Here is a 23,370-nt window from a genome sequence, read left to right on the forward strand (position 1 = left end):
TTGACAGGCTGCTCTACTCTCTTCTCTCTCTACCTCTCTTACTTCCGTCTCTACTGTTGCTGCTGGTCCTTATTTTTCCATGCTTTCCCTGCCGGCTTTCCACACTGCTGCAGTCAAGCCTGAAAAGCTTTCAGTGGCTAAAAATATTGTCTTTCTGCACTCACCTCTGCTCTCCCTACTAGTTCAGCCTTGTCAGTGGCTGAAGTTAGCATCAAAGTAAAATGAGGTTATAGCAACTACTAGATCGGACCCTGCTACAAAAAAAATTGCTCTTCACCCAAGCTATTGGAATATGCAAAGGACACTGTATCAATTCCAGAGCCTCCTGGAAGCATGGCTTTTGGCAAGCCTAGCCTGGGAGCAATGGCATAGAAAGTGTCATGATTTTCAGATGTATAGGCAGACATATTTATGTATATAAATTTTTCTTTAACTGCCTTCCACATATCCTTTCTCTCAGAAATTATAGTGTACTTAATCGTGGCTTTATTCTTAATTAGCAAGGAATGGGGGGAAAAGTGCTTCCAGAACAAAAAAGTTCTAGGAAAACTAATTTTGAACACTGTGTTTTAGTGAGTCACAAGCGAAGAGAGTAATTCTGGTTCAGTTATTTACAGAGAAGCTAGAGTGCCAAGGGTCCCCCTCCCCTGCTTCCCATGCTGTAGCTCTTCTGTCAGACACCTCCCATCAGACACTGTGCCAATCTGTCCTGGTTTAGGAATGGTACTCCCCAACTTTTGCCCTCTCAAGACTCTCCAAACCAGACACCACTCTCTATTGCTCCATTTTCCCCTCCGGATGGAGTGTGCTGGAGAGGAGAACCGAAGGCACAAAAGGCAAAGATCACAAGCTGAGAGATAAGAACTATTTACTGCAAACAACAATAAGCTACAAAAACGAACAGCAACAAACTTCCTGATAACAGAAATTTTGAAGAATATTTCTAAAACCAAGATCTTTGAATACAATGGACACAGACAGGCCTGTAGCCTCAATTATGTCAAAGATACTCTGCTGCCCAAATTAACTCTGGATCATAGCCTGAGTTTCCACACTTTTGTATCTTCTGTTCAGTATTTGTGTTGGGACACTAATCATCATAGAAACTATTCCAGGAACTCATTTCACAGTCAGACAATTCCACTGACTAACACTGGCCTGCAGTAACAAGAATGTGTGGTTCTCTACTGCACTGATGGCTCATCTGCCTATTCGAAGGAACAATTACAATATTTCCTCCCCTTTAATACCAAAAGCCTCCCAGATTCCAGCTCATATTTTATAGTGGGTTATTTTATTTTGAATGTGTGAATATCAAAGCCTGAAATACCAACTTCACTAGCAAAGGTCATTTCCAGGATGCTGTTAAGAAGAACACCCAGTGAAAGCAGACATCAAATTGTTGAATTTTACTTATTTAATAGTTAACTTAATAATCAGGACTTTATTTTAGGTCTTCAACATTCTGTTGTAACCTGCATTTCCAAATGCTTAACAGTTATGACAAACACTCTATTAAACATTTTTTATGGCTTTCTGTTGTAAAGAATTGATTGTACAATCACTTCAATGCAGCTGATGCCTTGTAAAATCGTCCTGGGTTTAAACTTCATGTCAAGTATGCAGCACTGTTTTCTCTATCACCAAAAAGGTAATAAGTTTTACTTATTAAAAAAACACACAAGAAGTTATATATTGCTTAGTTTTACTTCTGCAAGTTCACTAGGCTCACTGTTTCAGGAAGACCTGAAATTCTGTTAGCCTCCGTACCAAGAGACTTGCTAGAAAAACCTTGTAATTTGAGCACTATAAAATGAAATGCTACTATAGTTATTTATTAATTTTGAGAGAAAGTATTTACTCAACAATAATATATTCATAGAATCATATTATTTATATTAATTTCAGGTTTATTTTTACAAAACAAATGATTGAAAACCATTCTTTTTCTACAGATCACCTGAATTAATTTTAAAAAATTGCATTTCAACAGGGAAATTGGATAATACCTACATCTGTGGTAAAGTAAAATTATTTACCAAAAGTAAATTCCAATTTCTGGAAAAAAATAACCCCAACCTCTAAAAACACAACAGTCACAGAATAAATCCAGGATAAACTAGAAAAATTGTCTGCACTTCTGAAGCTGCATTAACTGATAGAATAGAAAACAAAAATTAAAAATTTATTTAAACCTACAATTGAGAAGAGTAGGTTATTTGGAGAAAGTGACCACTATGAAAGAAAACCACGCATTTAAAATCTATCAAACATTTGTATACGTTTTAAGAACCAAAGTTCTCAATTATCAATTTTTTGGTTTTCCTCTTTGACAATTTCGGAATTCTTGAAAGCCAGATGTTTCAATAAAGATATATAAAATATTTCTGTAGAATTAGGATTCAGTCATGCTTGAAAGGTGCCGTTGCCGTCTCTTAAACTGCTTTATGTTCCATTTGTATGTCTCCAGCATAAAAGGTCCATTGTAGACAAACAGCACAGTCATCTTGTCATTGTAAGTGAGATTCTGCAGGAGCTGGTGAAAAACACAGAAACCAAAGACAGAATAGCTAGATGTTCCCCATTATATTAAAAAACTGAGTAAGATCTATGAAAAACCTTAGATCTCAAAAATATCACTATACTAGGATTACAACCTGACAAATGAAGTGTATTTGTTCCTAGAAACCCCCTCAAAGGGACTCATTCTTCATCCAATTTCCATGCATCGCTACTCTTATTAGAAGAAAATTTTTGTATCTAATCCGTATCTTCTTGCAGCCATCGATCGCATTGCTTTCTTCTGTATCCAGAGAATAACTCCACTCCTCTGTGGGCACAGAATAATGTTTTTCCTTTTTTTTCCCCAGGGCAGGACAGGGGACAGTAATTATACCCAAGTAAATCTATGTCTCGTGCTTCTCTGGGTTAAGCAATTTCCATTAGTGAAAACTCAGAACAGTCAAAATTACATAGAAGTTGCACTGCTACCCTCTGGAGTAATTTCAGCACCCTGTACTACTTTTCTGAAGTGTAACAGCCAAAGCTGGATACTTATGATGATCCAAATCATGCCAAACACAAGCCCAGCAGACAAAGATGTCATGCAGCAAACCACAGATTATAAGCAGTGCTCAGGATGACATTGAATAATTTACCTGCAACTGATGTTCAACTTGTCACTTCCTCTCCCTGGTCATTTAGGCATTTCACCAGATGCTGATTTTTCCCAGATTTTATGTTTGTCTGTACTGAAATGAATCCTGCTTTCGATAAAATTTCCCTAACCTAAGATTATTTAGAATTCCACTTTACAGCAAAAAAAGGATTAACTCCCAACGTGGAAGTCATTTGTATGTTTAATAAATGTTTCATCAGATTTCTATTAAAAATACTAATTTTCAAAGCCACTTCTAAGAACATACTCAGTTCATCTACTCATTATGACAGCAAATCACAACTACTCAAAATACAGTATTCCTAATCAACTTTACTGCATATTAATTTATACCCCTTCCCTCTGGAGCTGGCTTAAAAATACAACCAGGGGAGGCATCAACACACTGAAAAAAAAGGTCACCGTTTTTCCCGTATCCACTGGGTACACATATGGAACTTGGCTTAGTACAACAAACTGTCACCCTCTCTAGTAAGTGGTGACATATAGCAGGGGCTCAGGAACTGCAGGCAAGCCATGAACAGCAGAGTCTGGCCTTCTCAGCCCACCCTGTGCAGCCTTTTTACTTATCCTCTAATGCAGCCCACACAAACACTCTCAATCAACTAAACCTCTACACAATGTGCTCTCTCACTGATTTTTCTCGTGACATGCCATTGCAACTTGCCATGTCACCTGCTTGTGGAGGGAAGGGGTGCAAAGAATATCTTCAGCTACCTCTTCATAACCCTGTCTCTTGTTGCTGAATAATTCTGCAACACAGTCCTCAAGTTTCCTCTTACCATGATGTTGACTTTTTCTGTTTTTTAAAGTTCAGAGACTTTTAAAATTATGATTTTAATTTTAATCTTTCTGCATACTCAGTTTTTCCCTGTCTCTATTCTTAGTAATTTGACAACAGACTCAACTTTTACAAGACTCTGGACCCCAGACAGCAATTTTCTACAACTCCTTAAATTTAGGAAGCATTAGAGTTAGTTGAGCAATCTATCTTTCAACATCCAAATCATTCTGTTCTTTCTCTAAGTAGGACAGCCTGATGGAAAACCTGATTCAATTAGGAGAGGAATCACAAGAAGACAAAAGGGAAGAGATGACACAGAACAACAGAATAGATAACAGAACAACAAAGTAGTAATGCGGTCAGGAAATGACCAAACTGCATGGAGGTAAGCATACTGCAAGATCAGAAGGAACAAGAAGCATTACCTTCCATCTTCTTCAAGTAAGGTAAATGCTATGAGGTGGCCTTACTCAGACCCTTCAACTGATATTTAATGAAGAAACAGGACATACCAGCCAGATTTTCTACAATACAGTGTATAAAGAGATACAGGAGTGACATGAAAACCAGCACACCTAGTGATTGCTTGTCTCCCTGGTGTGCAAGTAATACTGTTTAAATTTTTCTTGGCTCAAGCTCAACATAACATTAGTCTCCGTTAATGGTGCAGGTGGACAGCCACAATATTTAACTCTTTAAAGACCTGGCACTGCATCACTGCATTGACTAGTAAGTCAACTGCCTTTTTTTTACATTTTGACCAAAGATTAATTAAACTGGTCACTTTCAGAGCATAGATCTCATCTTTTCTGAGCCTCTAAATCTCAGGAATTTACAGGAAAACTATTCAAGTAATCATGTGGGACTCTTCTAGTTCTGATGTCAACAGCACTAGCCTGCTCCTCCTCCAGTATCGTCATCTGACTTTTCTGGAAATTGGTCTCTGCTACAGTGCGAGTTTTGTGTTAGCTAGAGGCATTACCTTTTACAGCCTTTTCCATGGTAACCCTGTCCTCTGGTGGCTAACACATGATACTTCCAGTGGGGCCACAAATCCAGAGCAGGTTTCTGAGGAGATGAGCCTTGGTCTAAATTGTCTGAATTTTTGCCTGACTGTCCTTAAAATGGACAAATACTCTCTTAAATCCAAATTTCTTAGGTAAAATACAGGTAAGTTATACAGTGTTTATTGGTGCATTATCACACCAAATCCCATTCTCCTACACTTGAAACTTCCTATTTCATTTTCTGCTACACACCTTTGGTGTAATAAGGAAGTACTGAGATGTTCTTTTTTTACAAGCAGTTTCCACAACCATTTCAAAAACTCTTCTCTCATTCATTGGATCCATTCCCTGAAAAGAAAAAAAAAAAAGTCTGTTCTCTCCACTATGTCATAAGCATCTGTATACATGAAGAGCAATACCATACTATTGATTCTCACCTGATTTATTTCATCAACAACCCTGAAAGGACACCTGTTGAGTTCTTGCAGAGCCATCAGGTATAACATCGTGGAAACAGTTTTCTCACCTCCACTATGATGATATGGAGTCAATTCATGAAGTTCAGTGCTACTGTGGAATTTGACTCTAATGCGAATTCCATACTTCTCATACTCCTCCTGTGAAAGCCAGTACCTTTTAAACTCATTTTCTTTTTATTATAACTTATTTTACGATGACGGCAAACTAAAGGACATTTATACAAATGTACATGGGTCTACCAACTACTCAGGTTCAACTTCAAATCAGTATGTTAACTCTGGTTCATCTATATATATTAATCCTGTTTCATCTGTTTTCCTTCACTTTTGTCTACTTTTGCTACAGAATTTCCAATATCATTCCCTTTCCTATGATTTGTTAATTGCTGTTAAGAAAGGCTTTATTTACAGTAAGAACACCAACAGGATAATTAAAATCTTGGCTAGAATAAGAAGAAAGCAATGCCCCTATAAATCCCATTAATCAGGAAAAAAAGCCTTAGGATACTATCAATTTTAACAGTGGAGAAATGGTGTGTGTGTAGGTTGTGTACCAATCTGAACCTCTTCAAGTGCAAGCAGCTCAAAATCCATCAGGACAGGCATTTTCTTTTCATACTTCAATGGGAAAACCACACATAAGGATTTCAATGCTGGCTTTTCTTTAACAGGAAAGTGAAACTTGTCATCAGCCTCAGCTGACACACCTTTTGCTTTTACATAGCTTTACTGCTCCTTCTGTATTCTCTCTTTCAACAAACTTTTATCTAAAAGACAGTTTTTGTATAATATAGATCTGTCAAGGTAAATACCAAAATACAAGGATAACACATGTGGCTCAAAAGAAGGACCATGCAATGAAATACATTCATGCTTAAGACTAAAAAGAAATCTTCAGAGGACTCTCTATGATTCCTGAAGTTGTGTTCAGGGGCCACTGAGTTCACTTAGTCAAAGCACAACGCTAACAACACCAAAGTTGTGGGTACAGTCCCTGTATGGGCCATTTCCTTAAGAGCTGGACTTGATGACCCTTCTGAGTCCTTCCAATTTATCTGTGATTCTGTGAGTTGTTCTGATTACAATTTCATGTAAGGAGGAATTAGTCCCAGAATCTAAGGTCTCTAAGCCCACTGTGATTTCAGATGCGTTGGCAAAAGTAGGTTTGAAAAAGTGAAGATACAGGCTAGGAAACCAAATTAAGAAGATTGCTGTGAAACACAGCCACAATGGCATCAGACTACTGCCACACTATTTTGAATCCCAGTTTGTATATAGCTGAGAGATTTTCAAAAACCTGACAAAAATGATGCTCAAAACTCCTTGTGGTGTGAGCAGTGTGAGGGTTATCATGGCCAGCAGTACAAATTCCGGCTACTAAATGTTTACCAAGGAAAGTCAGACTGTTCCCAGAAGCTTCTGCTAGAATGTTAAGGAAGAACCCAGTGAAGTGTTTCACACAGTATCACAGAGTCACTTTGACTGGAAAAGGCCTCTGAGACCAGAGCCCAACCCATTACTGAACACCAGGCTGGGAAATAGACCAAGGCACTGAGTGCACTGTCCAGTCATTCCTTAAGCATCTCCAGGGATGGTGAGTCCATCACCTCCCTCCTCAGTCCATTCCATGTTTAATCACCTTTTCTGTAAAGAACTTTCACCAATTCCTCCTATTATCCATTGGTGACAGCAGGTAGTGTCACCAAGGACATCCACAGGTCTCAAGATTCCTATAAGGCAGACTAACAGAGGCTTGAACTTCAGTGTCACAGAAATATCTCTAATAAAAAGTTAAGTCTACCTCAAGAGTCTCCCTCTTCATCTACAGGTGAGGCAAAAGATTCTCCTCCAGAGAACAGCAAGGAGTGCAAACTTGAGAACAGATTATCCACCCTCCTAGACTGTAGTCATTGATCCCTTGAGGAAAGAAATTTTACTCACTGGCACAGTACTGCTAGCTAATCTCTGAAAACTATTTGTGACATCTTTGCTACAGAAAAGCAAGACCTTCCAAAGAAGAGATTCAGAAAGGCACTCCACACAGCTTTTGCTTTTAAATAGCTTCATTGTTCCTTCTGTGTCCTCTCTTTCAACATACTTTTATCTAAAAGACAGATTTTGTATAATATAGATTTGTCAAAGTAACTATCAAAAGACCTTAGAAGTGTATGTTTTAATGTTCTACTTTTTCATATTACTAGTCCCCAAGTAAACACTTTTATACAGTCCATATAAAGAGCCTTACCAGTCACTCTTCTGCTCTGAGTAGTAACTGCCACTGCTATTTTAAGAAAAGCTGCTTGAGTAATTTACAAGAAAAAAATATAAGCCAGAAAAAGATTGTGTCAACTTTCACTATTGTGTAGTCTATGCGTTACCATATGTAAGTCTTGACATCATAATTTCAGTGATCCATTTAAAACAAACTATCAAATTTCCCTCTCCAGTTCATTGCACTGAATACTTCTCTCCAAGTTCTACTGATGCTTTAAACTCTTCACCAGAGGTAAACTCGACTTATAGAAGTTACTGAGAAGGTAACAGGATGGGCCAGATGACAGATGCTTTCAGAACTGATCAAATGCCCTCAGACTTCAGTAGAAACTACAAGTAGAACCAAATCAATTCAACACCTAATAACAGAACATTTGGATGATAATAGAGGATAAAAATTAGCTGAAAATTCAGAATTAAGTAATGAGCTTAATAAATCTGAGTGACAGCTGAGTAAATACAATGTTTCTAACCAAGCTTTGTAAGTTGCAGACCTATTCCAAAAGTCAGAAGATTAAGTCCTAGTCATCTGGATAAAGACTCACTTGCCTTCAATTAGATTGATAAGTCAGTTCTAACAAACTAAAAATATTGAGTAAAAGTTCAGTGCTTTTAAAAAAAAATCTCCACATGACAACTTGTTATTTCTCTTTAGCAATATATGACCTAATAATTATGGAAGAAAATATGAATGTTATATGAAAAAAATCAATCATACCTCATTTTCCATATGAAGATCAACTTCACCAACACACTGCATAGAACTAAAGAACTTACTGAACTTTCCATTAATTTGTTCAATCATCACTTTCAAGAGGTTTAGCCACTTTTCTTTGACCTAAAAGCAGACATACCCATGTAAAATCAATTGAAGATCTGAATTTTCCCTTGGAGATAGCATTTACACTGAAAACACTTCATAATTAGGGAAGTTAGCATCTCAGTTTACACTCAAAACAATCTGAAACGTTACCATTTATTTCTGTACATACATTCCTACAATGACATAGAATTATAATAATGATACAGAAGTAACTTGAGCTATTACCTGAGAAATGTTTTGCTTATAGTTGTTCAACTCATTTTTCTTCTCCTCTAGATATTCTGTTAACTGTTGTATTTCTTGTGTTTGCTTATTGTATTCTTCAACAACCTGCCAGAACAAAAAACAAGCAGTCCGCAAAATATTTACGAATTGTAACCCTGACTGTAAAAATACCACACTGCATCGATACCGTTCAAACACAATAACACAGACTACTGCACTGCACACTAAACAAGACAGATTCTAACTTCAAAGCAAGGAAACGGTAAGGCTTTGTTTCTCTCAGATTATTGCAGTATCATTTTTTTTTTAAAGAACCTACTTTAAAACTGAGTAGATGCAGAATCTGGCATTTACAGCACATTGTTCTTACTGTCTAGCTTATTATACCAAGAGATCTAGCACAGAGTGAGAAACAAGTACAACGTGTGTAGAGGGGGAAGGAAAGCAATGAACATACCGAAGGACTGAGGCCTGTGAAACAGGAAGCCCTGGTTTTCTCTTCATTCAGAAAAGCATCAATTTCCTCCAATGTGTTTGGAAGAGTCTGAAATGCCTACAAGACAAAGGACTGCACATGTTACAACAAAGCAATACTAATGAAGGACTCAAGTTTTCTTTAAAAAAAAAAAAAAGAAAAAAAAAGAAGGCAAGATTCCCCCACTAACTCTTCTGGACAGAGAAAAGAAGGTTGGAAGTGCTGTTACACAATTAAGATACATAATCAGCTGCTCCTTAGTTGCCTAAATTGTGTAGGCATAGACACTTAGAGATTCAGTGTAAGACATGGACTACGCTAGATAAGCCATGCAAATGAATACTTCTAAGAAGCTGGGTTCAGACCTCAGTTCTTTGGTGTTGCTCCATTAGAGCAGGAAGGTAGAAAAATATGACATCTATTTATTTCTCTGAACATGAGACTGTGGATTTCAATTGAAATCACAGGTCTAATTTTCTCTCCTCTGTGCACCTAAGAAAGTGGTAGTCAAAGGATAACTCAAGTGGTTTAAAAGGCTAACCACAGTAAAAGAAGTACACATAATCCTTTACTACAAACCTTCTAATTAAAAAAAATATACATTATTCTTTCCAGAAGAAGTTAGAAATTCAAGAGATAAGTAAAATTTTCTTTTTGTACATACAACTTTAAATTCTTCTGGAAAACCTTGATCCGGACCCAATCTGCAGACTTGTCGAGCCTGTTTCATCAATTCCATGCACTTCTCATAAAGAAGTTGCTTCCTATTATCCAGTTCATGAAAACGTTGCTGTTAGAAACATTAAAAAATATTTTCAAAAATCACCATCTTTTTTTAGTATTATTGTGAATTTCCAGATCTAACTCTGGCACACTAACAATAAACCACATCTGAAGTAGAAAAAGTAGGTGAAACCAGACTATCAAAATACCAAAACAATTTGCTTCAATTAACAAAACTCATTATACATCTCTGCTCATTATGTCAACAGATGGCAAGGTAAACTGATCAAAAGCAAGTTCTTCAGAAATATCTAAATTTCTTTCCTCTCACATTAACAAGTGTGCATGCAGACTCAAGTACGCACAAGTTTTCTTCCCAAGTTTTACTGTGGTGTATTTCAGCTAAATATAGGAGCCCTCCAGTGGTGAAAAAAATTTCAGTTTTCATTTGAAATCATACAGTTAGAGAAATGCTCGTTTCACAGTTTTAAAAATAAGACACAGACATTGATAGTCACAGTCACTGTCTTTACTTTCTGGAATTGTAACTGATTGTTATTTACTAAACACAACAGAAGCAGTAGTAAAGATCATTAGTAATCTTCTCACACTCACAAGAGTTAGTAACCTGTTCTCAACAGCTATCAACTCAAAAAAACTGTTTCTTCCCTCCCTCTCCACTAATCACTATGAAAAAGTTCTCTGCATTACAGATAAGCATTTCACAATCTCCACAAATGCACTGTAAAAATATTTTTCTATACTGAGTTGGTGTTTTCAGAAAGATTGGAAAATTTTTACAAGAGGACTTTTTTAGACCACCCCTTCTACTTCTATTGCAGAGCAGGGAAATGGAGTACTGGCATTAGAGCTGTACAGATGAAACAGTAAAGGGAGGATATCCCCTCTTTTCTTTCCAGCCAAGATCTCAAGCTATACTGAATTAGCATAAATGCTATTGTACAGCACAATAGTTACCTTCCATTGGATATCTACATATGCCCTGTAATAGTTTTTTTGATCCCACAAATATAAAAGTCAAATGGCTTCATCTGAAATATTTTGACATGATAAGGAAGGCAAAAGATACTGTGAGAGGCACCCGTTTTTTTTTTCTACAAGAAGCATAAATTTTTGTGTTTGATCATGTGTTTGATCATTTCCAGAGCCCAAATCAATTCTGAATCAACTGAAGTGGGGAATCTTAGTTCTTAATTGTGTATAGAGCTCTCACTCGAAGGGAGGTCTGCAGAGCTGCATGAAACAAGAGTCAAGTTGATCTGTAGGCAGTTAAAATCTGAAACAGATTCAATATTCAAAAGACTGAATATGCCTGATCCAAGCTACGGTAAGTAAAATTCTTCAGTGAAGAGGAAAATATATAGTTGGCAGGAGAAACTTCAGTATGAGACAGAAAAACTAGAAAGCAATAGATATTTGTTGTTACTATCAAGCATGTACTAGAATAAATGCACTGATGGTTCAACAAGTCAATTTTCAATTTTCACTCAACTTTGCCAGTTTACTGTCAATGCCCACATGCAAAATAAAATTTAGACAAATACAAATATACAAGCTTTGATTCCTTATTTCTTCTATATATCAGAAAGTATGTGGCAATGTTAATGTTCATGCTGGTTTAATGACGGGGCCTCAATGGCACTTCACTTGACTCATACACATCTTTTACTAGTAAGGAGGCAATTTTAAAAAATTGTCAGAATGCTACAAGTAACAATTCCTGTCTACTGATCTGACCAGGCATCTAACTATGTACTAGCCCAAGCCTCTTGCTAAATGATGACGATGTGTGCAGAAACAACTTGAGGCATTACATGCATTTCCCAGTGACAACACACATTACTGACATGAGGTTCATGGCTTTGTTATACTTTCTTACCCCTTACTGAGCACCAGCAATTAAATGATTTTCACTGAACTTTGATAAACTGAGTAAAAGATGCATCATGGGTAAGAACTTATATAACAATGGTTTTCTAAGTAACATGCTGGACTTCATCTGTGTGTTCAAGTTACTTCCTGCTCTTCTTAAAAAGTTCTCATGTGCCTAATTTTCCTGCAAGCGATGGTAACTATAACTTGAGTGGTTTTCTAACTACATGCTAAGACCATTCTTTTTGGAAGTACCTGTCCATGTAAAAAAACCAATCCACTACCTTTCAAACTGCTTTCTAACTTTCACTTTCGTCTTTATGATCAAATTGAATTACTAGTTTATAGTAGACTGAACTCTTGAAAGACAAGGAAAAATCCCCAACTTACCACCCTATACTTTGACAGTTTATTCCCGAGTGCATTGAAAGACTGTACTACTACACAATACAAAAACTGACCCTTGCAGCAATCCACAAGCAATGACAGCGTCCTCTACTCTTAGAAATGTGTACTTGCTGTGGAACTAACTCCTCTGACTTTACACCTGAACAGAGCATACCTTCCTAATAAGACATATCAAGAAAAGGATAATTCAGTCTCTTTTCTGTCCTCCAAAAAAACCATTTATTACTGCATGAAGAAATGAGCTATGAAAGAATGGTAAAATAGCTCTATTATGCTGCTGCACCTTCTGGTCCATCTTGAGCTTGTATTTTCCATGTGGGTTGGAGCTACTCGTTTATGTACAGACTCAGAATAAAGTAATCCTTCAAGTAACACCTAGCCGTTTCACAGACTTTTTATTACAATAAAAAGATCCAGGACAAGATGACTAAATGGCACATTTTCACAGCTGTCTTCATTGAGGATGGCAAAGCTACTATTCTGCTTTAAATGAAGAGGCTGAAGTCAAACTACAGAAATCAAGGCTAAATATTTAGCAGTACTAACAACCACTTCTGAACAAAGACACAGAAGCATCCTCTTCAACAGCATAAAGGCTCTGAGTGCAATATTTTCATAGTAGATACTCCAATATTCATAAATATTGTACCTGTAGAGCTCTTAGCTGTACAGTTCCTTCTTTGTACTCTGACTGTAGTCTGTTCTTCTCAGCAGTCACCCTGGTCATCTGAAAAGCCAAATCTACTTTGACGATGTTCAATGGCATGATCCTCTGCACACAGGAAAACAAAGCAGGTTTTTTTTCACCAGACTCAAAACGAATATAATCACTGCTTTAGAAACTACCCATCCTTTTAGTCATAGCATACAATCTCACACTGTGTTCAGGTCATCAATACTGCTGTCAAATTCAATGGAAAGTGATCACCCAAGTTCATAAAGAGGTATAGTCCACATGCACTTTTAAGTATCTACAGATGATTATATAATTTCCACAAAATATATATAAATACACATATGTTGATACATACACATGCCTACTTTCAACTTGCAATTTTACATCAACCCTCCCTCCCCCATTCTCTTTCTCTTCACTATATACTATTACGTGAAACATAAAAATGATGGCTAAGGCCATCTCAATTGTTACTCAGAGAGAAGAATCCAACAGGTGGGTGGCATACATCACAGAGATGGAAAAAGGTCAAAAAATAAACACAAAAGACATACGCATCTTGTAATGACATTGCAGTTGACTGACAAGATGTACAACAACTCATATCTGATGTCTTAACTGGAACAGCACATGACAACTAAACAAAGCTGTATTTGGGAAATTATGTAACAGACTTTAATGATCACTAGAATCTTGTTTGAGACATTGACATTAAAATGTTTGGGTTTTTTCAAACAAGTCAGCCTCAGGAACAGTCTAGAGGGTTCAAAACCATCAACACGTTGTTTACTGTCTAAAGGGTAGCTACAATTATGGGCCATTGAAAGCAACTGTTTATCATGTCTTTATGAACAGCATATAAATACAAATAAATCCTCTCCCTTAATGAAAGGGAGGATAAGATTTCTACTGTAGACCTAGGGGACCTACAAGATAAAATTTTGAAGGCACTAGCATCTGACTACAGTGGTAAGCCAAGGTCTGAGGTCTTCACTATTTGAGACTTTATCACAAAGTTTCTACAGTATGAAGTTTGGCACATTTATTCATTTCCAATTCTCTTAAGGAATTTTAAAATAATTATCAGAAATACAGACTGGAAAAAAAAAACCTAGAAGGAGACAAAAAAAGGAAAAAGTTAAGATTATTCAATAAATAAGAAAGCTAGCTTGAAAATACTGACAGTAACAAATGCTGCATGCCTCCTACTTAAATTACAAGAATTGGAATCTTCATAGAAGTGGAACACATACCAAGTTAAAAATACATACCTTCATGAGATGCTTCAATTCAGTAACAAGTTCTGATTTCTGTTTATTTATTTCTTTGATCTTTACATTTGCCAGCTGAAATTCCTTCTCTAGGTCAATAGCATCTTGTTCCAGCTGTCTTAAACTACGGGAGAAATCAGTATTTGATTCATTGTGATTAAAAATAAATCGTAATAAAAATACAAACATTGTTAAACTTGATGACAAACCAACAGTTAGCAAGAACAGGAATTTGTAATCGTAAACATTCCGAACACATTGGAGGCATTCCCAGCCTGTGCACTTTAAACCAAAGAAATACAACAGACAAAAAAGTAACAGTTAAAGAAACTCCACTTTTGGCTACTAAAAGCAACATTGAGCAAGCATAGTCCTTTACTTCTGTAAATTTCAAATTAGAGAAAAAAAAAATCAGTGGAAAGAATGAACTTTTTTTTCTTCTGATACCTCTTTGCAACAATACAACACAGGTGAGTTCAGGAAGTTTACTTAATTCTTACACTGTCTAGCCAAAAAAATAATTGTATCCTCATCTCAGTGCAGAAAAACAGAGTTTCCACTTGTTTTAGACCTTTGAAAAGGAACAATGATATTTACTGAGCTGTAAAGCATTTGGAGATCTTCCAAAACTGCTGAACAGACCAGAGGATGATACAGGAAACTACAAACTGGTCATTCTCACTTCGATCCCTGGGAAAATTGTAAAACAAGTCCCTTCAGGAAGCAATTCTAGGGGCATAATGGAGAAGGTGATTATGGAGATTCATCAAGCATTTACAAAGGGCATGCCATACCTCGTGAACCCAGCTGTAAAGCAATGAGGTGACGGAGATCAAGTGGTTGCTACTTACGTCAATTTTAGCTTTCTCTTAGGGTACCTGACAGAAGCTCACCTCCACACATATAAATGAGACAACAGCAGCTGACAGAAGTCCAAATAATACCCTGCATCTTGGCTACACCCAGGCCCACCACATGAGCCCCGAGTCCATGACATGACCATCTCCAAAGCCCAGAGGAGCGCAGGGCCATGGGAACAGATGGGAGCGCAAATTCAGGACTCAGAGAAAGGACACCCTGTCCCAGGACAGCCTCAGTACCAGTGTCCAGGTGTGAAACCAAACAACCTAGTCAACACCAAGGCACACTTTGGACTGAGGGGGGTTGCCTTCTTGCACTACAACTGAATCAGAGAATTGGTTGGGTTGGAAAAGATTTTAAGATCATTGAGTCCAACCACTAACCTAACACTGCCAAATCCTTCACTAAACTATGTTCCTAAGAACCATACCTACATGTCACATTACAAACCAAAAAAGTAACTGAAATAAAAGAAAAATCCACTCTTCCAGGCAATGATACAGCTCTCATGTAATTTCAGGCTCTGAAATGTAAAAGTAATATCTGAAAATACTATTTTCAAGTAAGTCTACAGGGGTACCCCACTGGGCTTCAAGGAGATGAGTGAACACATGCCTGTCTGTGATTCCATCTGCAAGACTGAACAGCAGCCCCCAATCCTAATTTAAGTCGTGGCACAACCCTTAGTGATAGCTCTCCTGGCAAAAAGACAGTCACACCACCTTTCCACCTTCCTTCCTCTTCAACCAACCAGTTATTCTTCACTGACTGCAGCTCACCTGGAAACCCTGTGGCTTTGTGGCTCTTGCACATTTCAGTGGGCATTTCTGTCTGCATTAGCAGTACTGTGAATGTACCAATCATGCTGTAGTATATTTGTGGGATCCTCTGAGTGACCCAAATTTCTCACCGTGGCTGAGCAGCCTCACTGCTGGCCAAGTACTGTGAAGGTTCATCAGGGTTACCAATTACTCACTGAAGCTCAAGAACATATGGATACCTTTTTGAATCAGCAGAGTGTAAAAATTACTGAGGACACAAAACAGCGTTCCTACTTATAATGTAGAAAATATCTAAAACAAAAAAGTAATTATACAACATAACAAGTTGTCTTGTTTCTGACAATCTTGCTGTTATCTCGGTGGAGATTGCCCTGAATCTCTGTTCCTAAAGGCCTAGTCCTCCAGTTTCACTAGTCATCAATTCAGTGTCAAAAGAAACCTCAGTGTGTAGGGGGTAACATTAGTGTCCCTGACTGAACAGAGTCTTTCAACCTCTGCAGTCAAAAAGCCACTAGATTCCTCTTAAGCTGTTCATCCCCAGCCCAGACTTTGCACCTCCTGTAGAATAGCATAGTGCTGAACATTATATTATAGAATAGACATTATGGGATGCAGCAGAAAAGCATAGGACTCTTACTATTACATATTCAAGAGTGCAAACAAATGTGAGGAAAGGGAGGAACCAGGTAACTTGGAGAATAACATGTACAGGAAAACAGAGGAGTATGAGGATAAGAGGGACACTCAGATGTAAACAGTAGGCTGGTTGCTACCCTTGCCCAGCCATGCCCAACTGGCACATTCTCTTTTTACTCAACTCTATTCCTCCCTCTTTTCTTGCTTTCTACTCAGCGCTCATGTGTTTGGAAGTCTAAGTACAAGCAATTGTAGTCAAATCACAAGTCAGAGGGGGGAGCCTGCTTGTCTGTGATGGCTGCACCTGCCTGGAGAGACCAGAGCGAGTATACCACGGGTTGATGCGACTGTCCATGCTGCCAGCAACATGGTACAAGTGTGCAAAGGAGTGTCTGATTCCGAATAAAGACCAAGGCACACAAGACAGCAAGTGGCCCGGGAGCTGAGACAGTATGCAAGTCACTAAGGGTGATGATACCACAGGAAGAAATGGCTACTGGAGGGATCAGCCTGGCTGACAGAGACTGCTGCCATGTGTATGTACTTATGGGTAAGACAGCTGGAGTACTGGCGATGGGGTGCAGACTGGGGGAGTCGTGGCTACCTCTGTACATATACATTACCTCTGTATCTCTGAGACAAAGGCCACAGAATGAGCTACTGGGAAACTAGGGAATCAGCCAATTCAGTATGCAGGCACACAAGGTGAGGAATGCAGTTTCTACAGGCCAACAGAAGCAGGGATACAGCCTCAGGGGTTTGCATTTCCAGGTACAAGCTATTCAGGAGACTGAGGTCTAGGGATAGTGACTGTGCAGATTCAGTGTCTGGAACCAGCTGCCAATGGGATCCACACTGCCCATAGATAGGCAAACACAATGCACCAGGGTAATCCCACGCTGCTCAGAGACAGTATGAACATGAGGCAACCCACTGGTACTGCATCTGTCCAGTTGCTCTATATGACCACTGTGCAATGTGTAACTCCACACACATATACTGTTCAAATGTATTCTAGTGTTTGTCTAGTGGGAAGTCAGGCTTACCTTCACTACTGAATACATAGAGAACCATTAACCATTAATAATAACCATTAACAGCATCAGCCTAAGTTTCCTCTCAGTCTGCTGGATCCAGACTAATCTCTCTCATTTTTTAAGTGCTGTGTCCCACACCATTCACAGATTCAAATTTGGAGACCACAGTCTGGATTAACTGAAGACTAAATAGGTAAAAAATGTGATTCTATGGTGACTCTTGGTTTGTTTTATCTTGCCCAGAAGTCAGTACCAAGGATTATGTTCTGGGTCCTGTACTGTTTCAGACTCCTGCCAGTCACATGGAAGAGCAGAGAGAGGCCCCTGTTGTTAGGTTTTTAGACACTGAACTGGGAGGGAGCAATAAAGCCTGCAGCTCACAGAGGTCTACTGAAGCTGGGGAAGTGGTTGGCAGAAGATTAGTGAGATTCAATAAGGACAAATGCAAAGTCCTGCCCTGGGAAGACAGTGCGTCTGGCAGTAACACAGACTCAGGACAGACTGGCTGCAGCAAAGCTCTGCAATGAAGGACCTGAAGCCCTGGCAGACAGTGAGCTGTGCATAAGCAAGCAGTGCACTGTGGCAGCAAACCAGGCTGTATGAGTAGAAGCACAGGCAAGATAAGTGATTTTTCCTCTCTGTTCAGCACTGCACACAGTTTGGACCACTGTGCCAAACCTCAACAACTTGGTACAAACTCAGAGAGCGATCAAGACGGTTAGGGGCTACAGCACACACTCCACAGTGCAGCTGAGGATGCTCTGTTTGTTCACTGTAGACAAGAGACTAATGACAACAGTCCCATATCTTTCCACGACAGAAACCACTGACAGGATGGAACAAAGTTCTCTTCTGAGGAGCACAGTAGAAGAACTGATAGACAGTGCTCCTAGGCTAAAACAAGAAAGGTCCAGACCGGATGTTAATGTTGTCTACACTGCCTACTGGGAGTGTGTGCTTAAAGGAAATACCTGTTCAACCATGCCTTGACTTTGCCTTATGACAAATGGTAACAGAAAAACTAACTGCAGAGGCCCAAAAAAACAAGAGATATGTAATGAATGATACTATGGACAACTGGAGTCTTACCCAATCCCTGACATGCTTGCTTAGTACCATTTATACACATTATGGCATTATCTAGATATGTGCTACAAGGTCAGAACAATAACCTAATATCTGAGTAAATACATGCAGTGATATTTAACTGAAATCCTATGTTTTTTTCTACAGAAGATCATGTGGAACATTGCTACAAATGTTGTAATTTCTAAACACCTTCCTTGTCTTGATTATCACCTGTATCTAACGCTCAACTACTGTAACTTTTTAAGGGTAAAAGCATGCTGCAGTAAAACAAAAAAAAAAAATCTCTGCTTTTAAAATGATAATATAGGTATTATAGATTTTTTTCATAGATAACACAGCTTGTTTCCTACCTATCATACTTCACACCAATTTTTGATTCCAACTGCCTCCTCCGGTTTCCTCTCCCTAAAAGCTCCTTCTTCTCTTGCCTGAGCTTATTGTCCTTGTGATCCAGAAGTTTCTGTTTGTCGAACAGTGCAGTTAAACGTGCATCCAAAGACTTTAAAGTATTACTGATGTCCTGAAATAAAAGAACATGGACCACTAGCATTCTTACTGCATACCACACTAACATATGCAGGCTCTGCTTAATGCATGACAAAACGGCTAATAGTTCACAACATACACAGTTACTGAAATACATTTCTACCTGTCGTTGGTTTTCCAGCTGTCCTCTTTCCTCTGTATCCACTGAACTAGTTAGATACTGTGCCTCCTTCAAGCATGTATTACTAGACAGGTTTTGTTTTGTGTAAGAAGACACTTTAACAACATATTTTTCTTCTGCTGTATACATTTGCCTCAGATTGGTTTCCTGTATGACCTAAGAAATACAGAAAAATATTAATGTGACAAAAGTATTACTTAAAGCAATACTTCTCAGAACAAGGAATAAGTGTGACTGATAAACAGCAGAAAAACTTCAGCTTATGCAGGAATTACTTATTAACAGCCTTTGCAAAAAGATGCTAAGTTTAATGCAGCATTACACTTGTAATTCAAACTGGTAAGCAAAGAACTGTTGAGATTCTGCTGGAGTATATTACCATAACTAATTAAACTAATCTGACTATCAAGATATTACAGACACCAATAAAATTGTTAGCATTGGTACTGCATAGTGAACAAGGATTGTATTTGCTTTAGATATCCTCTATCTAAAGTATCCTCTGTAACAAAGAAACAAAGTAATCAAGAATTAATAGATGAAACCATAAAGTGAGCTGAAATTATTTAGTCAAGCAAATGCATCTGTAGGAAAAGAGAAGGTATAAACAAACCAGAGCTGCTAGTTTTAAATGACTATATATATACAGTGTACCAAAAAGGATACTATAAGTAACCAAAGCTTTACCATACTCAAGATACATAAAGAGAAAAGTGTCCACTAAAGCAGAAACAGCAAAAAGTCTCCATAGGATAAGTCACATTTGACTAAAAATGTTGTTCAGTTTATATATGCAGCATCAGCTATATCCTGTCAATTAGGTTTAGTGAATAATTAGGTTGATTAAATTTGTTAAAATGTCTTGCAATATGTTAGCCCATAATGAAGTGTTCCCACTTCTACAAGACAAACAAAAAGGACAAATAAAATTGCTAAAGCTATTTTTTGCATTCTCCATACCTACTTGCCAAACAACTTCCAAAATAAAACTCCACACCCAAGGTGCATTTATGTGTCTTCAGATACTTTACCCTTTCAATCATGTCTCTGGTCTTCTGTGTTCCTACAGGAACATTATGAACATGGTACTGGGAACAAAGATAACTCATCACGGGAGGAGGAGCATCAAATAACTCTCGTAAATATGAATAAAATCCGTATTGGCTGAAGAAGAGATAAAGAATGCATCACAAATCCATTTCAGCAGGTAAGCAAGGTGAAGTTACTGAAGGGTCAGAAATAAGTCCCACTAACCCAGAACTGAACTGGTGATAATTTGATTTGCATAAAAAATTCTAATATATAGCAACAAAACAAACCCACTGCATTTAAAACTATTTCTGAATACCATCAGATACATACTGTAATTCTTCAACAGGCCTCAAAGGTAAATTTTCAGCACATGATTCAGCAGGTGCACATACAGCATTCACTCTTAGTTTCTGACGATCACGCACCTACATTAGGATTATATTAGATTATTTGGTAAAGACCAGAAAAATACACCATGTACAAATAAAATATTAATTACTGATTCACAGAATCAGAATTATTTTCAATGGATGACCTCTGCAAGAACTTATAAATTCACTCCGGCTCAGAAATAACCAGGTTCTCTACAAGAAAACTCTATTAATGTCCCTGAAAATACCATATGCTAGAGAAAATAAAAGCAATCAAAGAAACCCAGAGCCAAGTGCTCAGTCTAAAGACCTAATCATATAAGTGAAGATCAGCTGAACTGGTTAAAGCAGCCTTGAGTTCCACAATCACACACGCATGATAAGCCCCCAGAACTTCAGATATCACCACTACTGCTCAGGTGTAAAAAAGTGGTTAGCTTCCGTGAAGAGTGGATGAGTCTTCAAAAATTACAGGACAGTTTGTCACTAAGTACACCACTGTGTTGACTGTAGTTGGGAAACATTGTGACAGTTTAATACCATATCTTCTGGTTTTTTCCTCTTGCATCTTCTGCCTGACTTTCAAAAGGAGCAATCTTGTCACTGATTCAGGAGACAGCAGAATTATGAAAATACAAGATTAATTTGCTGCTTGGACCACTGCATGTCACAAAAGATGCTTCCTGCCTCTTTAGTCAAAGGGCAGTGGCAAATTTTGGTACTAAATTCATAGATTTCTGCTCTAGCCATTTTCTTGTACACACTATTTTGTACTTAAGTGATTACTGAGGGAAGGAAGTGGCGGAAGGAAATGGCAGAAATCTAAAAAACTGTATCTTCTTAATATCCCTACATCCCTCCAGTTAGTCTAAGGAATCCTTAATTCTGAAGAAAATCTTTGAACACTTCACATTATCTACTTGTTATGATATAGATTTTTATCACTGTCATACACATTTACTCAGTAGACTCCCAAGTTCAGGGTTCCTACTTCAGTACTTAATAAAATTTTAAAATTGGTGCAAACTTGCCTCCACCAGAAATGTCTCCATATCTTCTTGACACTCAAAAACGAAAGCCCTCATGTCATTGGACGAAATGTGATTTTCAACGTATTTTGCATGTCTACTGTCTTTCATATTGATCTAATAAAGAAAGGCAATGAGCAAGTGATTTAATACAATTCAAGTTACCATCCCCAAAAACCACTTTAAACAGTCAAGATGATATCCACACCCTTATTTAATGAAAACATGAACTATGTCTTTAAAACTATGTTTCTAAACTATGTTTCTTTGCCTTTTTTGCAACCAATTCTCTTGGGAGGAAACCTATGGTAAGTCACAGATCACTGTGCTTAATTTTTAGCCATCCATATCCTTTTTCAGCATTCCTGAAGTTATCACCATCTCGCACCATACCACCTCTCCCACTCCATCCTGACCTTACAATTGAAATCAACCCCATCTTATGTCTAATGGCTCTGCTCCAGCATTAGTAAGGGTTTTTCAACTAGCAACAGAAAACACCACACCCCTTAAGCTGAAGTGCCTTTGAATTCCTAAGAAAAAAAGCCCCAAAAACTTAAAATGGATGAAGCTTTCCAAATCTGAATGAAATGTTAATGTGTTTTTCCAGCTAAATTTCATTAGTAATTAAACATTATGTCATTCTACATGAAACACAAAGGCAAAATTACACAGAACTACACAATTTAATAATCTCAAGTTGGCAAAAGACTGGGTACAGTTAACAGCAATTTGAAAGCTGGAATTTTTAAGTTCACGAGACTAATTTACATGATACCAAAGTATACTGGTTTTGGCTGAGGTAGGGTTAATTTTCTCCACAGTGGCCAGATTGGGGCTGTGTTTTGGGCTTGTGCTGAACAGAGGCTTCATTATACAGAGAAGGTTGTTATTTCTGAGCACAGGCTATACAGTTCCAAGGCCTCTTCTACTTTTTGTGCTGCCGCAGTGGTAGGGTAGGGGTAAATGGGAGACTGGGAAGAAACAGAGCCAGAACAGGTGACCCCAAACTGACAAAAGGGATATTCCAGATCATCATCATACTAAGTATATAATGTAAGACAAGGGAGAAGGAAGGGGGTACACTTGGAGTGATGGCTTCCCAAATGTCACAGTTTAGGAATAGTATTTTTCAATTTAGATGGCCCACTAAAACCATGCCACTGCTTGCTCCCCATGTCCCCTCCCAGCTTCCTGCTCCAGCAGGATGGAGTTGAAAACTGGAAGCAAAAAAGGTAAAAATCATGGGTTGATATAAGAATAATTTACTGGAAAGAGCAATAAGATATGAAAGCAACCAGTAACTGCAGAAATTTTAATAATAAAAGGGGTAAAACTAACAATTTATACCCCCAGCAAATGCTGACTGCCCACTCTGACTTCTCCCAGCCTGAAAGGGATGCCATTCTCAAAAGCAAGAGTCCCTTTTCCCCACTCACCCCCATGGAACAAATTAGGGTTTGGCCACACCCTCTCAGCCACACATCCTCTCAAGCATTACCAAAATTTAATCCTGTCCTTGACCAAAGATAAGACACCAAGTCATTCTTGTGCATGATGGAGCCCTGCTCTCCTGGAAATGGCTGAAGACCTGTCTGTCCATGGAAATTAATTCCTTGCTTTGCTTTCCTCATGTGCAGGGCTTTTGCTT

General features: G+C 38.1%; 1 protein-coding gene across 2 annotated transcripts in view; it reads right to left on the minus strand.

The window, feature by feature from the left end:
• Positions 1-1,394: 1,394 nt before the first annotated feature.
• The window catches only part of SMC5 (structural maintenance of chromosomes 5), a 41,663-nt gene continuing 19,687 nt past the window's right edge, over positions 1,395-23,370 (minus strand). For both annotated transcript variants that reach the window (XM_039710056.1, XM_039710057.1), the window contains 14 exons: positions 21,723-21,836; positions 20,651-20,745; positions 20,320-20,452; positions 19,271-19,444; positions 18,972-19,141; positions 14,217-14,340; positions 12,919-13,041; positions 9,910-10,035; positions 9,228-9,323; positions 8,771-8,875; positions 8,441-8,560; positions 5,407-5,586; positions 5,222-5,317; positions 1,395-2,536 (listed from right to left, as the gene is read on the minus strand). In XM_039710056.1, the coding sequence (XP_039565990.1) occupies positions 2,396-2,536; positions 5,222-5,317; positions 5,407-5,586; positions 8,441-8,560; positions 8,771-8,875; positions 9,228-9,323; positions 9,910-10,035; positions 12,919-13,041; positions 14,217-14,340; positions 18,972-19,141; positions 19,271-19,444; positions 20,320-20,452; positions 20,651-20,745; positions 21,723-21,836 (1,797 nt within the window). In that variant the 3' untranslated portion in view covers positions 1,395-2,395. The remainder of the gene's footprint in view (positions 2,537-5,221; positions 5,318-5,406; positions 5,587-8,440; positions 8,561-8,770; positions 8,876-9,227; positions 9,324-9,909; positions 10,036-12,918; positions 13,042-14,216; positions 14,341-18,971; positions 19,142-19,270; positions 19,445-20,319; positions 20,453-20,650; positions 20,746-21,722; positions 21,837-23,370) is intronic.

This window comes from Passer montanus, unplaced genomic scaffold, assembly GCF_014805655.1.
Source record: "Passer montanus isolate IOZ18808 unplaced genomic scaffold, ASM1480565v1 scaffold222, whole genome shotgun sequence".
Classification (NCBI taxonomy): domain Eukaryota; kingdom Metazoa; phylum Chordata; class Aves; order Passeriformes; family Passeridae; genus Passer; species Passer montanus.